We start from the raw sequence: 16,843 nt of genomic DNA on the forward strand, positions 1-16,843 counted from the left end.
TTTTTTTATTACATTTGCTAAGGACACTAAAAAGAATATTTACACAAAAAATGTGCCTGTTTTGAGCTTTATTTAGTGATTTATACCAAATAGTCTGATTTCATGCATCATTATGCATAAATTAGCATAATTTAGCATAAATGATAATTTTTTGAAAAATTAACTTCAAGGTATTTTAGATTACATCATAGGCAATGTGTGTGCCAATTTTTGTCGCAATCGCGCGGTCGACGGCCGAGATCTGGAGGGGGGGCCTGACACCCCCCCCCCCCCCCCCTGCTCTATCAACTACCTAAATAGCCCGGCCTAGTTAGGGTTAATACTACTGCCAGTTAGAATATGTGATAGTTACTGATATCACTGCTTTTGTAAACTTGAACATTTCTATAACTTTCTTATTTCAGGTAGTATTTTACTCTTACCTCTTTGATTTGATTTTAGTCTATTAAAATCATCTCGAACATGGTGAGAGATATGCATGTAGAATGAATCACCCATTAGGAGGTTAAGAATGAAAAAGGGACCACTTTAATGGAGTTTTCTGATAAACCTAAAACTCATAAAGAATATTCCATTCATAATGATGTCAAAGTAGTCAAAGGTACTGCAGACGTCACTCGGCTGGTACCACAGTTTAAAAAGTGGGGGGTCCAGTTTATATTTCTGGTGCAACTTCTGGGTTTCATCAGCTAACAAGCAAAAAGAAAAAATATCTTCAGCGCTTCTACTGTCACTTCCAGGTTTCACCAGCTAACAAAAAGAAAAAAAAAAAAAAAGGCCTTACTCGCGCTCATCGGCTAACCAAAAAAGAATCGCTCTGGTACAGCTTGCAATCAGCAAAACCTTAACCACATTCAGTGTTTTTTTTTTTGAGTGCTACTTCCAGGGTCAAAAAGGTTGGGGGAGGGGGCCCAAAGTGGTCACACCCTATGTATGTATTGTGCAAAAATAAGTGCAAAAAAAAATTGTGCAAAAAAAAAAAGGGGGGGGGGGGGCTGAGTTGGGGGTGGGGGGGGGGGAGCAAGTTAACCCCAAATGCATTTATTCAGATCTTCTTGAGAATCAACCCTTGCAAGTTTTTGTAGCTTTCTGATGTAGGGTCACGTTTCAAGATACAATTTTAGGAATAAAGATCAGGCAGATGATAGTACAAGAGGTGCACACACTTTGATCCTTGGCAGTTAATACCTAGTTCACACCGACGCCGAATTGATGGCGAATTAAATCGGCGAGCAAAGCGGTGGCAAAGCGTAACAAAGCTTAATTAAAGCGTAAAGACTGTAATAGAGCATGAGAAAGCTTTGAGCAATTCGGGACATTCGGCAAGAGCGCCAACAAATTTTAAACTGTTTAAAAATTTGAGGCGATCTGTCATGAATTGCGTAAAGCGGGGAGAGTATATTAAAGCTTATCAAAGCGTCACAAAGCTTATCAAAATTTTGCTCAAAGCGTAGGAAAGCTTAACAGGGACACCCTGTATAAAACATAATAAAATAGAAAAACTGTGGAAAACTTAGTATTCTGAGTTTTTCACAAAGTTTTTTTCTATTTATTTTTTCATTATATTTCATTTTTTAATTTTATGTTTTATATTTTATTTCCTTTGTTTTATTTTCTTTGTTACAATAAGGGTAATTTATCTCACATATAAAATTGATTTTCTTACTAATCTTTTTAATTAGTAAGAAAATCAATTTGTAATAATAATTTGTAATAATCAATTTAACAAAAAATTGCGTATTTTAAAGATCTTTTATCGCACATATCTAAATTTCAAATTCTACAACTTGATTTCTTTAGATTTTCACTCCTGATTTACTATAGTAGTATTATCTGATTTTTCATGGGGAAAAAATCAATAAAGTCTGTATTTATATTATTTACAAGCAGATGAAATACATAACAACAACAATAACATCAATAATAATAATAACATCTTCATAAGCAGGCCTACACATAATACAGTCAACAGCACCCACTGGATAGATGAAGTATTCTCTGAGATGATCTCTCTGATGTCTGGCATCCACAGTGGCGAGGTTCCCCCTTGCAGGTGGTTGCGGAACATCTTCCCAGTGAGGTCCATCTCTCCAGGCCCCTGGTACGAAGCTGTGCTCTTCATCTTCGTGGTCTACCTCATTGGCTGCCAGCACCACCCTCTTCCTCAGCAGGTTGTGGAGCACCACAGCAGTCTCCACCAAATCTCTGACATTATCTACCTTCTGTTCCAGTGTTCCTAACAGGCACCAGAACCTGTTGGCCAAGATGCCAAAGGCATTCTCCACCACTCTTCTCCCCCTTGAGATCCTGTAGTTGCAGATACTCTGTTCATCTGTCATCCCTCTTCTACTGTATGGCTTCATCATGTAGCTCTTCAGGGCAAAAGCATCGTCACCCAGGATGAAGTTGGGAATATCAGGCTGATTTTCTCCAGGGAGAGGACATGGTGGGGGCAGCCCTATGGACCCATCTTCTAGGCTCTCGAAGAGCTCAGAGTCTGTGAATATCTGGGAGTCAGACATGTGTTCTTTACCTCCCAGCTCAATCCAGATGAACTTGTACTCTGCATCTACAACTGTACCAATGCCAGCAGTGGTATGGAGAAGAGCCCTTTGTAGTTGTGGTAGAGACTGCCTGTGTTTGCTGGCTTCTTAATGGCTATGTGCTTTCCATCCAAGGCACCAATTGAATGGGGGACATTCCATCTCTGTTCAAACTGCTGAGCAAGGGTGCTCCGTGCTTCAGGGGTGGTAGGTATGTTGAAGACCTCATCTTCATATGCCTCTACAATGGCCCTGCACACTTCTGGAATCATCTCTGATATGGTTGAGATACCACATCTGCAACCATATGCCAGTGATCTGTAGTTGTCCCCAGTGGCCAGATGTCTCAAAGGGATTGCCAGTTTGAGGCCAGCTAACCAAGGGTGCCTGTAGTTAGTCTCTTGCTTCTGGATGACTGGTGCCACTCTCTCTAGGATCTCATCGAAAACCTCAGGGGTCACTCTGGTGAAGTTTCTGAAGGCAACAGGGTCCTCTAATCTCAGTTGTGTGTCCAGGAGGCTAGTGTACTGGCCGTACTGCTGTCTTCTTTCTTCAGTGAGCCATGGCCTGGTCCAGCAGCTCCTGATGAATGGTCTTCTCCCTCCTGCTGGTAGTTCAACCTCCTCTTGTCTTTGCTGTTCTTCCTCTCTCTCTCCTCCGCCTCGAGGGCTAGGATGTACATGTAGTTATAGAGCAGGGAGACAAAGGTCATATCTACTTCATAAAATGGTTCATACTCTGATACATCTTCAACTTCCATATCTTGTTCTTCTGCCAAAGATGCAATGATTTCGTGTATCTGCTGCATCTTTATATATGCTCTGGATCAGAGGCGGGATGCTATCGGGATCTCGAAATTTTCCATTGCGTAATAGAGCCTATTAATGCACAAGAGAGCTTGATAATCGTATCAGAGCGTTATTTAAAGCGTGATAAGCGCATCAAAGCTTAATATCAAAGAGTATTAAAGCATATCAAAGCGTGATTTAAAGTGTAACAAATCCTGATCAATCGGCATCAAAGCGTGAAAAGCCGTAGCGATTCGGGAAATGATTTGTCGCCCAAAGCGGGAACGAACTTCGTATCAGAGCGTACTGTATACGCTATATATTTCGCGAGGGTTTTATTTTCGCGAATTTCGCGAGTCGGAAGCTATTCGCGAAATTAACAACACGCGAAAATATTACCTTCCAAAATGAATCCCTTGCCTTGATGATACAAACATTTCAGTACTAATATACCATGTCATGGCTTACCGAACAGATGATACTGGCTAAGCTTGTTTACGTACATATATACGTCCACGTCTACTTACGAATACTGCAGAGAGCCAATCCATTATCGCAAAGGGACCACTCGTCAGAAATCTAGCGCGATGGACTTAACCACTTCAAAAATGTTGAATTCTAACTTACTAGTTGGCAGAGTTTGGTAAGTTTTTATTCATGCAGTGTGTAACTAGTATCATTCTTATTTGCTAGTTAGTTGAAAATTCACACTTTCTTTGCCACTTCATATTTTCTCTGGTCTCCCAATCGCGAATTTAACCACTCGCGAAAATGTGTGAGAGCGGCAATTCGTGAAAATTTATGTACGCGAAAATTATAGCGTATACAGTATCAGAGCTTATCAGAGCGTAACATATCTGAGGAGATCATGAGATTTTTTGAAAAGTAAACAAAAATGACGCCGAATTGATCTCCGATTTAAAGCGCGACATTCGGCGTCGTTGTGAACATAGCTTAAAGGAAACTAAAGCCTGAATATAAATGTGGACTGAGTGAAGGCAGCAATATTAGCAGGACACATCAGTGAAAGTTTGAGTAAAATCAGATAATGGATTCAAAGTTGTGAATTTCAAAGTTTTGATACTGTCAGTGCTAGATAAGGAGACTTTTTCCTGATGTATCCATGGACTATAAACTTTGGTCCAGCATAATGAAAGAGCACTTGGCTCACCTCTTTCATAAAGCAGGGGGAATGATAGCATCCTTAAAGGTCCTGTTTACCTTTGGGAGCAGTGAATTAAAAAATGTTTAATTAAGATGTTACATTTATGTGTAGGTCTGTTATATCACAAAACATCGTACCGTATAAAATGTTTGCAATAAATCCTAAAATATAAGGGGATATCAGTATTTTTCTCATTAAACCATAACTGTAGATGGTTTAGTCTGGAAACATTTTTATTAGTTGCTAGTTTCTGGTTGCGCAAAATGCACAAAAATTTCAACACCGCAAAAATTTCCACTTTTATAGTAGATTGTCAGAGTACATCTGGAGTTTAAGTTACATCATTGTACATGTGCATGGGATTTGGGAGTTATATTTGGGTTCCGGAAAAAAATGTTTTGATTTGTCAAACCTTTCTCATGTGTATAGCCTCGGTGACTCCAACAACTCCTTTCTTTCATATTTTGTGTTTCAGTTATAATCATCATTGTTTTGTACAAGCAAGTAAAGGTTCTCCACTCCCCCAGCCAACCTAATTTTACACAGACTTTCTTTAAGTTCTTTTATTTGTAGTCTTTGCTACAATTTCATGAAGAAACCAAGATGCATGCTGGTTGTTTCTCATGGAGCATAAGATTGTTAATTTGTACATGCATGAGTAAAATCAGACAATGATTATTTCTCTGAGAACAGATATCATTGTCTTCATTTTTGATTACCCACTACGGACATTCCATGATAGGTTATGATAAGGTTTTGGAACAGTGTAACAGTGAACTATTCAGCTGCCCTTTTTATAATAATTTGAAATAGCAGTTGTGATAGTTGGAAAAAGTAGTTGAGTATTAGATGTTTTAGTCCAAATTCATTTATTCAGTACCATCAGTAGCATATTATCATTTATGTGTCATTATTGTCACATCACAAGAGAGTTGTACAATACTGTATGATATGTGCCAACATGATCAAGTTTTACACAGTAGTTGAGTATTATATATTGTAGTCCAAATTCATTTATTCAGTACCATCAGTAGCATATTATCATTTATGTGTCATTATTGTCACATCACAAGAGAGTTGTACAATACTGTATGATATGCACCAACATGATCAAGTTTTACACAGTCATCCTTCAAATGATTGTCATGGTAATGCCGATGTTTGGGGGGGGGGGGGAGGAGAGAAAGTTCCCAACTAAGGAAACTTTAAAAATCTCTCCAGAGCCAGAATTGACTAGCTAAGTTGTGTTCTGAGGAAGTAGATTGATTACTTGGTTTCAAGCTTATTCATGACAGATCCAGAGATCCAGGGGATGGGGCTGGGAAGGGGGGGGGGGGGGGGCAGGTAGGGCCCGATTCCACATTTTGATCTTCTTTTTAAAAAGGCATGGTCAAATTTTCTACAGACTTGGCAGATGATATTGCCAGTGTGATAGAATATACAAATGAACACCATTTTCCCCTGGAGGGCATCAAAGCACCTCACCCCACCTCTGAACTTTGGTATGTTCTTACATGATATTCTTCAAAAATGTGTAGAAGGTGAACTTGTGATACTCAGGTGAGCACAGGACTCCCAGGTCTCTTGCCATGATCTTAATGTGTAATAAAACAAAGTATCCTCGATTGATAAGAGGGCACTGTTCTGTCTTGTTTCCAGAAAGCTACTGTTCCTGCTGTTTCATTCAAGGACAGGATGAATATACAACCAACCGACCAACCAACCAAACAAACAAACAAACAAATTAAAACAAAACAAAAGAAATACTCAACATACACATTTTCATAATACAGGATTTTTAGTGCTGCCCTATTTTCTTTAAACCAATTATACCCCAAAATTTATAGCTATTCTTGATATTTTCCTCATCATTTTTCTAACACTTAAAATGTACATGTATCTACAATTTGTATTTTGAACGTATCCGGGCAATTACCCCATGAGGGCAATTATCCCCCGGCTAAATACTGGTCAATGGTAATGTTAGAGTAAAGATTAGGCTTAGGCTTAGGGTTAGGAGTTTGGGTTAAGGTTACGATTAGGTTCAGGATATGGACTAGGATTAGGGCCACAGGGAGGGTCCAGGGTGATTGCCCAGGGGTCGCATATAACTGCCCTAGACCCATTTTGAAACCTCTTTGTATTCATTGAACTTACACTGTCACTGCTTGGTAGTATGTACATATTATTTTGACTCCAGTCCTAAACCAGGGATGACATCTCAAATGACTCTGTATCCAGTGAAACAGATATTTTACATCATGATGACCATTATCATTAGTACATGGTAGTTGTATTAGTAGTACCAGAAGTAGTAGTAGTAGTAGTAGTAGTAGTAGTAGTAGTAGCAGTAGTAGTAGTAGTATATGTTATATCTTACATGTACTATTAGCCTTTTTCTGCATTTCCATCCAGTTTTTCTCTAGTTGTCTAGTATTCGCCTCTTTTACATGTCAGATAAGAACACTGGCACGTGATTCCTCATTGACACCGTAGTCCTCTTCATGTCTGTTCCTGCCAGTTTACTTCCCTCATGCTTGTAATTTAGATCTTCCATTTATTGATCATTCAATCTCAATCAGTTTGTTCCTATATCATGAACAAACATCAATAGTCTAGATGTGTATATATTAAATATTTACAGTGTGAGTCATTATGTATATAAGGAAGGGTAATCCTAAAAATTATGTTTTTCTGTGTATGTAGAGTAATCACCAGTAATGAGTTTATGACCGCATGAACGTTTTATGACATTATTTTGTAGATCCTCAGAATACTAGAGAAATAAATGTTTCTGAGATTTGTATGATTTACACCCATCACACAAGACATGATCTTTTAATCTTAGAAGCCAAACCTGCAATCATATCATCTTAATTCCTTGTTTCAGAGGGTTTTTTTTTTTTAAATGCATTTCAACAAATGTAAGAAAGAACATGCCATTTCAGAGTGCATACCCATTTACAAAACGATTCACTTACTTCCTATGTGTGTGTGTGTGTTTGGTTTAATATAGTAATCTGCAATGTGTCAAAATGTCTGTGTTGTTAATTCAAAATGTTTGATCGTAAATTGCAAAGGTTGTTTTATGACTTTCTTACAAATAATTCTACATAGAAATACAAATGCTGTAAATATGGACTATTTACTTTATGTGAATATTTCACACATATGGTAGGACTATTTAGTGATGTGAATATTGTGCTGCTTTTAACTGGTGCAAAAAAAAATGAAAACTTTATGTCAAATAATATTTTGTACATATTGTGATAATGTAGTATGTTGTATTGACAATATCACACAATTTAGAAGGGATGCAGTTTTAGCATCATGTAGAGCATGAGATGTACCAATTTTTCGGGACATTCACATGCAGTGCTTGAGGAGATTTCCACATGTCAAGTAATAGACAAGTAATATCTCACAGATTATGTCATTTGCTGATATTCTTTGCCCTCTGTCTTTCCCGCATTTGGCAGCTTTGGGATCTCTTGACTAGTACAGCAATGAGTTGTGTGATTCACTCACTAATCTTTTCCAAAATAGCAATATTTGAAATATCTTACCTCGCTAAGTTCGGAAATTAAATTGCAACAATATTTCCACCTCCATAGTAGTAGATATTGAGAGCAGCCTCTAAAGTTAATAAACGAAGATGAAGGTGCTAAAGATAACAGCATTGATTGAAGTTAGGCCCCCATCTCACTAGGAAGGTGACCATGGCGATCTGTGACGATTGAACAAATCGTGGCGCGATCGCCGTCCGTCTCCATTTTTTGGCCTCCAAGGCGATTGCACTACGGTTTCTCCACGCTCAACCTGCGCTGTAGGCGATAGCGCAACGATGATAATATGACTCTGCCACGTTGTTGCTGCATTTCCAGGCCGACGAGACGCGCTGCTTCTGCGATCGAACCAACTGTGTTGCGATATTCGTACGCTTATCAAGACCTCGCTACAACAGTGATACGATCGGAGCGACAATGATACGTTTACGCCGGGCTCATGCTACGATCTCAAGCGATAGGGGTATAAAATGGGTTTCATGATTGAATTTCTTCAGGCAGATGTCAGTGTCAAACCAACATGGATATGCAGAATATGGTTTTACCCTTATATCTTAGCATTCTAGAACACACCAGTTAGAACCTGATGTGAAATTTCACTATTAGTTAAGTCATCCATTCGATTAAAAGGGTAAAATGAGTATATAATGTTAAAGAACCGGCTTACGAGCAAACTACAAATCGTATCCTACAATGAGACAATTTTATGAAGATATATTTGAAAATATTACAACTTAATTTTTATTATATTCCACATACTAAGAATGTTGCAATAGGATTGGTCCAGAGCTGATCATGTGATGAAACATAGTTTTGCCCATCACATCACCTGAGAAGAAAAGTTCGTTACACTCTATGTTGATAGTCCCTTTTGTTTCGCTGATCTCCACACAGTCCACATAGTCCTAACGCAAGATGAGTACACGCGAAATAAAAGTGCGTTGCACTGTGGACTATCATGTGACCTAGGTCACTTGATAGTACACAGTGCAACGCACTTTCACTTCGGTACCGCGCGGTGCGCGCAGCAACTTCATTGTTTTGTCATCTACGCGCACACGTAGCCTAAGCCCTAACGGTTTCAGATGTGGAATAAAATGGGAATTTTTAGGACCCTAGATGTGGAATATAAAGCAAATAATCAACTTTTAGTTTCAGGCAATGAGACAAACTATCACTTCCTCGGCGATCTGAATGTGTACGCTATCTTTCCTCAGCTGCGCTTCGGAAAGATAGCTACATCTAGATCGCCTCGGAAGTGATAGTTTGTCCCATCACCTTCACCAACGTTGATTATTTGCTTACTATCATTGACTTGCAATGGTATATGACAAACAAACAATTTAATAAACAAAGTAGATACGTACTGAGTGTACGTTGAAAAATTAATTTTATACGTTTTTCTCCATGTCCACCTTCCTGGTCTGTGCATCACTTTCTATCGTTCATGGTTGGTTCCTGTTACGTAATACTGTAAAAAGTGGTAATTTTCATGGGCGATGGGAGCTGCTTTTGATGCGCTTGAGTTACGCTTTGCACAATGCTACCCCATCAAAGCTACGAATGTGGCACTTTTAATGCGCTTGTGAGGCGATGGTAATACGCTCTAAAACCACGGCGATCGGTCGCGACCTCGCTACGGAAGTTTTGGACATGTTCAAAACTTCCGTAGCGAAGTCGCCGACCATGGTGATGGTGGCGATCCTCCGTGCTTCTGAACCGCTCAAGATACGATGGAGAAGATTTAAAGCGATCAAGCCACGATCTGCCACGCTTTGCCGATTTTTGATGATCGTAGCGGAATCGCCGTCTAGTGAGATGGGGTGATTATACATGATTTAATAATCAATGTTATTAAATCATACCGATTCACAAGATCATGATGTAAAACACCTAGGAAACTTTAAATAACTTTGAATACTCAGATTACCTAAATTTACAGGATTTTTTGTTGTAGTATGTGCAGGTCAAATTCTTTATTGTATTTCAATTCTCAGAAAGCAACAGCATTTGATCTTATTCAGGATTCCCACATTTTAAGATGAAGACATTTTGACGTTTTTGTTTTGTTTTGTTTTTTAGCCACAAATGATTTCGGTGAAGTGACCTACAAATAAAGGCATTTCTTCAACACGTTGAAGTGCCATGTTATGTAATGTATCATTATTGAAAGAAACAAATAGAATAATGAACTAATAATAAAGAACTTTAATAGGGAAATTCTTCTTTTTGAAAGAACAGTGTGGGGAATATTTGAGAGTTGTAGTGTTCTCTTTTTAATAAGATGACAGTGTAGTTTTACATGCATGAATAAAGTTGGTAGATTTCAAAGGTCCTGTTTACCTTTGGGAGCAGTGATTTAAAAAATGTTCAAGATTTCACATTTCATGCATATGTGTTTCTATCCCTAACTCACATTTTAGAACAATTTTAAAGCACTAATGCTTGGTTTTTGTTTCATCTGCAAATGGTAAATTATGTCTTTAGCTGATATTGCCATCACCAACATACCAAGGCTTGATGACTGCTAACTGTAACTGCATGTAAAGCATGATGGCTTATGTCATATCAGTGACTGAAAAACCCAAATATAGTAAACAAGAATGCAGAATGCATGTACATGTACTTTGTATATTATATGGAGGATTTGGTGCATGAATATAGTTCCAATGCCTGCAGATACATGTATATATAATTAGCATCTTTATTCATAAATTTGTCAAACACACATATATGTAACATTTTTCCTGATATGTTTGGAACACAGGTTCTGGTAATTACACATAAATACCCAAATACAAGTGCTTATAGAAGCTAGAGCTTTATGCATTGCAGAATGTACATGTCGAATAGGGGGGGGGGGATTCCATTGTGTACATATGTTGCTCTGTTCATTCAAATGCAAAAAAAAAAAAAAAAAGCAAACAATACAGAAGTTGTAAATGCAGTTAATTTCTTTTACTTTAAAGGATTGTACAGTACTGGTTGAGGTAGGGATTCATGTTTTGAACATTTTTAAGTGAGATAATGAAAAGCCTCTTTGAAATGAAAAGCTCTTTGACATCTCATAGAATGGTTTCTGAATACCTCACAAAACATTAAAAGCCAAATCTTCACCTCGACCAGAACTGTACACACCCTTTAATGCTGTACATTTTTATTCAATAAACATCTTATTATTACAAATGACCATTAGAAAAACATTTTGTACGTAAGATTATGTGAATGCTAGATTTCATTAATCATTTGAATCACATTGCTGTTGTGAAGTTGGAAATGAAGAGCCTTGTGGACCATGTATATGTCATGATTTACTTTGGGCTCTTTATGATCAAAGGAAGGGAAAGCAAGTGGCTTTAAGGGAGTGCAGGCAGAGGACTTAAAGACCAAGAGAGTGCGACTCTACCAAGTTAAAGGAACAAACGAATTCAACACGAGGGCAGTTGAAGTAAGTATGGGTTGGATAAAGCAGCAACATCTGTTGCACTTGTATTGATCAACATAAGTTGTCTATCTGAATTAAGGCATGTACACTGTAGTACTAATGTAGATGTCAAATTTGATGTGAATATCCTCATTCCCAATGTCAAATGTAACAACCATTTTTTTCTCGTATTGTAGGATTACCAAGGTAAAGATTCTGTAATGGCATCTACATGTACAGAGATTGAAATTCTGCTAGTATTAATGTGTGTGTGTGTGTATGTCAGAAAATGCTCCTTGACACATTGAATGGGAACAGAGCCTTAACCAGAAGAATAATCAGTGGAGAGGCAAGAAATGCTGAGAAAGATATCTTAATTCTAAAGGACTGTAGTAGGATAAAGTATCATGACTGAACAGACCCATCTGATGAGTTGCTATATGATGGCGTCCACTGTTTTTAGGCTGCTCTGTTTGATGATTTGTTCTATTTTAAACAAATATATTTATCAAGAGGTTCTTTCAGGCAGGTAGAAACCCAAAACCCAATAAAAAACACAGTTGGTACATTACATGTATACCTCAAGGTGTTGCATGGTTTGCTCCACTTTGTGAGGACATGCTCCATCTCCTTCAGGGATGGTTTGTTTTTTGTAAGTGTGTATGTAGGAAGTATAAAACTCTGTACAGAAAGAGACAATATTTCACTTTCTATGACACTTTGTTATTAATAATGTAAAACTCTTGTAGGTGATTCTTATGATATTTTTTTTTTCAAGTAACAATTTGTAAAAATAAAAAAATAAAAACACCATTTGTTCCTTTGCACTGTGGCTGTCATCACTTAACAGGTTCAAGCAACAGCTCAATCGCTCAACTCGAATGACATTTTTGTAGTAAAATCGCCTAAGCACCTCTACATCTGGGCTGGCAAGGTAAGAGTACCAAAGAGATGTGCATTTAAAACATTTGTCTGAAGCTTTAAATGTAGGTAAATTTTGAGAAATTTGCAAGTTTGAAAGAGTGAAAGGTAATAACTGTAACAGTACTGTATACTTAGAGTAATTGCCCACTAAAGATATTTTTGTGAAATGAAAGCTTTCAGTGTACTTAGTGTATGACCGGTACCTTCATCACATCAAATGCCCTGACTGCACATTACTAATATGACACTTATGTATCAACAAATTGCTATGACGTGATTGGAAGAGTGATAGTCATATCTTAAAAAAAAAACAACCAACAACAACTAGAGGCATGCTTGGACCCACAGTTATAAATGCTGAGAAACCCCATGAAAAATTCAGGGAAAGTGATTTTGTTTTAAAAAAAGTTCATGCCAGATGAAAAAGTATTCAACAGATTATCTTTTTTTTTTTCTTTAAAATGCATGGTAATTGAAATCCCGGTTATCTTGTACTTTAATGTTTGCCACATCATCTTTCCATTCTGTACTCTCTCAATGTTCATATTTTTCTGTTATATTTCTGTGGAGTTCGTTTTCCTTCAACATTCTGTGCTTTTTTACCATTTCAAAAGGCACATCTAATATATTAATTTTCTGCCATCCCAGGGGGGCAGTGGTGATGAACGAGAACTTGGAAAGAAAGTTGCCAAGGTGCTTGAACCAAAGAGGTAAGAGTTGATGATAAAAACTGTGAATAAAGAGCAAAGACATGTACATGTAAATGAATGGGGAGCTGTCTGCTATTAAAGCTCCATTTGAATTGGTTGTTACCTACAAGCAATAGATTCAAGAAAGTTGACTGTTTTCTTCTTAAATGCATGTGCACAAAATAAAGAGAAGAGAACACTGATGGACTGATATTGTTTGTCATTTTTGTCTTGGCAGTGCTTACACCCTGGTCCCAGAAGGCAGTGAGCCAGCCGAGTTCTGGGAAGCTCTTGGAGGCAAGCAGGAATATGCATCAAACCCAAAATTACAGGTAGGACTTGGTTTTGCCTGTCAGCAACTATTAACTCTTTATGTGCCATGTTCACACGCCCCACTCAGTCCACGGCGTGCCAACTTCGCATATTCCGCTCAAACGCACTAATCCGCTTAAACCGATCGATAAACCGCCTAATCCCGCGGTACAATGAAAGATTTTCTCGCACTTTTGTTCCTTTTACGTACAGTTTGCATTCTATGTGGTGATTGACTATCAAGCGGTGTTCCCAACTAAATTTGCGTGTAAATTCTAAGTTTCTCTCACAGTTTCATGTGCAAAAGTCATGTCTTTACTGTAATGTAGCAACTGGTCATTAAAAAATAGATAGAAATAGATTTGTCATACAATTTATATCAAAGCAAAGCTTTGCTCACTGTTATGTCCAGCTTAACAGAAATTTGTAGAAGTTATATAGATTGGAAAAACAGAATTCTTTCTCAAAGCATGACTGCCTTCGTGTCTCAGAATAACATGGCACACAGGAGGTTTCCACCATGGCAAATAAAGAGTTAAACCATTTTGCTGCCTGGCACATTACTGCTATGGGGGATATGTTCTACCTTACTGAAGAAATGTCACACGACAGTACTGTAACAACAAGCAGGTGGACTGGGATATGAGGCTTTTTTCGATTCCGTTTGCTTTATGTGATGGCACTAGGTGAGGGCTTCAAAACTTCTACACAGAATTTTGACCTTTGACTTCTTTGACCTTTGACCTTTATTTTTGACCTATATTGTACATTGGCTACAAAATGCTACTCCTTCGCCATTTCTAACCCGATTTCGATTCCGTTTGCTTTATGTGATGGCAATAGGTGAGGGCTTCAAAACTTCTACACAGAATTTTGACCTTTGACTTCTTTGACCTTTGACCTTGATCGTTTTACCTTTATTGTACATTTTGCTACTAAATGCTACTTCCGGTGGGGACATATATTACGCACTGCGTAATTTCTACTTTTTCTTGTTTTTTTTTATACTAAGGAAGTATAAAGAAGATCATGCCTTCACACTGAGAAACAGTCCCATTTAAAATATCATTATAGTCGGAGAAATGTCTTAAGCACAAAATTGTAGAAGTGCAGTTTACAATCACGTCAGATATACTTTCACCCACCTGGTTGATATTTTGTTGTTGTATAATTAAGTTTAATCCTGCAGAGACATGAAATACATTTATTTGTAGCTCAAATTTATGGCAGTGCAGGATGGTATTCAAATGCAATGTAAATAGGTATATGCTGATGATGCTTGGAAATACAATAAGTGCTTTACTCTAGTCACATGTCCTACAGTGAATTTCAAAAGTGAAGAAAATCAGTAAGAAACAGATGTGTGGAAAACAAAATAAGTTTTCTTTACTTGTTCGGACATATTTGCCCTATTTCACAAAGTACTTGAACTGTACGTCATATTATGTATTGACAAGTCCAGTGCTATAAAAGCAGTTGCAAAAATAAGCATACCTTACATACATGTACATGTATGTGATTGGAAGTTTGTTGGCACATGCTATTATGTCACATGCAATTACATGTTGATCAAAATTGATACATAATGCATGGATTTGACTTGCCCTCAACATAGTGTAGGCCATTGAGGATGGCTTGTATTATTGAGCACTATATGCACAATGTTTGTTTATTCAATTTCAAGATGTACATTCATTAATTCCTTCTTCAATTATAAAGTTCAAGGATTGTTTGTTTATATTACAGGAGGAAACACTAACAAACCCACCAAGACTGTTCCAGTGCTCTAATGCCTCAGGAAACTTCCGTGTGGAAGAAATCAACAACTTCACTCAACAAGACCTCATTGAGGATGATGTCATGCTTCTTGATACGTACAATGAGGTAATTTTTTTTTTTTTTTTTTTTTTATGTCACGGAAAAGGATAACATACTAGATAGAGCTTGCATGTTATTCATGAGAAAAAAAAAACTCCTCCAATGACCTCAGGGAATATTGAAGAAAACATTGCTATCATGACACTTAAATGCATTGTATGCATTACGTACATATTATTTTCAAGATTCTTCTACTTGTCTACTGTACATTGCACAGATTTGCTCCGGCCTATCTTCAAAATAAAGGGAAATCTTTCTCTGGCCCAGGTATGCTAAATGAAATGTAAATACACTGAAAAGTATTCAGGCAAAATCACCCAATGTTAAAGGTCAGATGTCACTGCACTTATGCTAAGAATCTTGTCTTTAAAAGCTTATACACATAACTTCACTTGTGAAATTGGGTGATTTAATAGCTGAAAATAATGACATTGGGTGCTAATTTGTTCCTGGATTGCTGGGCTGAGAGGTTAAAGCTCAAAGGCCATACAAATATCACCACACTCTAATTTCCACAGAGGAAGTCTGCTTATGATAACATTTTTGTAGAGGATAGAAAGAAATTAGAAATGCAGTCAACTTCTTCTAAGTCAAATCCAGAGGATCTGAGGAAAATCCTCCAACTTATGTGAATTTTTACTTATTCACTAGAATTTACCCGTTCCATACGGGAACCTGGTTTCCCGTAGGGGCAACTGATATACAACGTACGGGAACCTGGTATGCATGTACCAGGTTCCCAAAATGAAGACAAGTATGCCTGCATTCTTGGTCTAAATTCATGTTTAGTTATGTTATACTGCCCAGAAAAATGGCTTAGATAAAAGTTTATTCTATCAGCATTTGTTCTCTTTTTCTAGGAAAGCTGCATATATCATAATATTATTTACCTTTTTTCCAATTTAGTTTGCGCTTGTTTTGCTATAAAACTCATATGAACATGTACAATTGTACATAGCGATCAAGGCTGAGCTCAGTTGATTTCTGTGTTCGCTGACCCCCTTCAGTTGCCTCATTTTATATATAACAAAAGAGTCTGTGAGCCCATCAGTGCGAACTCTATTCAGACCTCACACCCGCTCAATATTTTCATTGTTTGATGGCACATTTCGTTGACTGTAGAAAGGGGATACATGTACCACTTGACTGCTTTCGCACAGGTGGATTACAAACCTTACCGTTTTCTGTTGATGGGCAAAAAGAATCACGTTTGGGGGCATTCAAAGCTCCCAGCAAATTACGGGAGGAATGGGTTAACACATGTTCATATTTATCGGGCATAGCATTTTTCTTCAACTTAGCCAATTTTGTTGACTTGTGCAAAGTCGACTTATGCAAGGTTGACTGTAAATCCTCATCAAGGCAGTGAAAGTCAAGATCCAAGTATAAAACTTCTCCTCTATAATACATTATCAGGATTTCACCAGGCTTGATAGGAACCATACTGAAGGAATCATCCTGAAGGGTAGAGAATATAGAGTTATTATACCCCCGCGTACACCAAGTGCAAATGTATAAGGGGGATCAGCATGTGGTCAGGCAGCCGGTCGGGCG

The 16,843-nt window shown here is 37.7% G+C and overlaps 1 protein-coding gene across 1 annotated transcript in view; it reads left to right on the forward strand.

Moving 5' to 3' along the window:
* Positions 1-16,843, forward strand: part of LOC139717015 (advillin-like) — a 158,721-nt gene that overhangs the window by 127,457 nt on the left and 14,421 nt on the right. The window contains 5 exon segments of the mRNA XM_071628531.1: positions 11,400-11,510; positions 12,337-12,420; positions 13,059-13,120; positions 13,338-13,431; positions 15,158-15,295. Coding sequence (XP_071484632.1) covers positions 11,400-11,510; positions 12,337-12,420; positions 13,059-13,120; positions 13,338-13,431; positions 15,158-15,295 — 489 coding nt within the window.

Source organism: Diadema antillarum, unplaced genomic scaffold (genome assembly GCF_040938485.1).
Source record: "Diadema antillarum isolate AM-2024a unplaced genomic scaffold, OU_Dant_1.0 scf00000071, whole genome shotgun sequence".
Lineage (NCBI taxonomy): Eukaryota > Metazoa > Echinodermata > Echinoidea > Diadematoida > Diadematidae > Diadema > Diadema antillarum.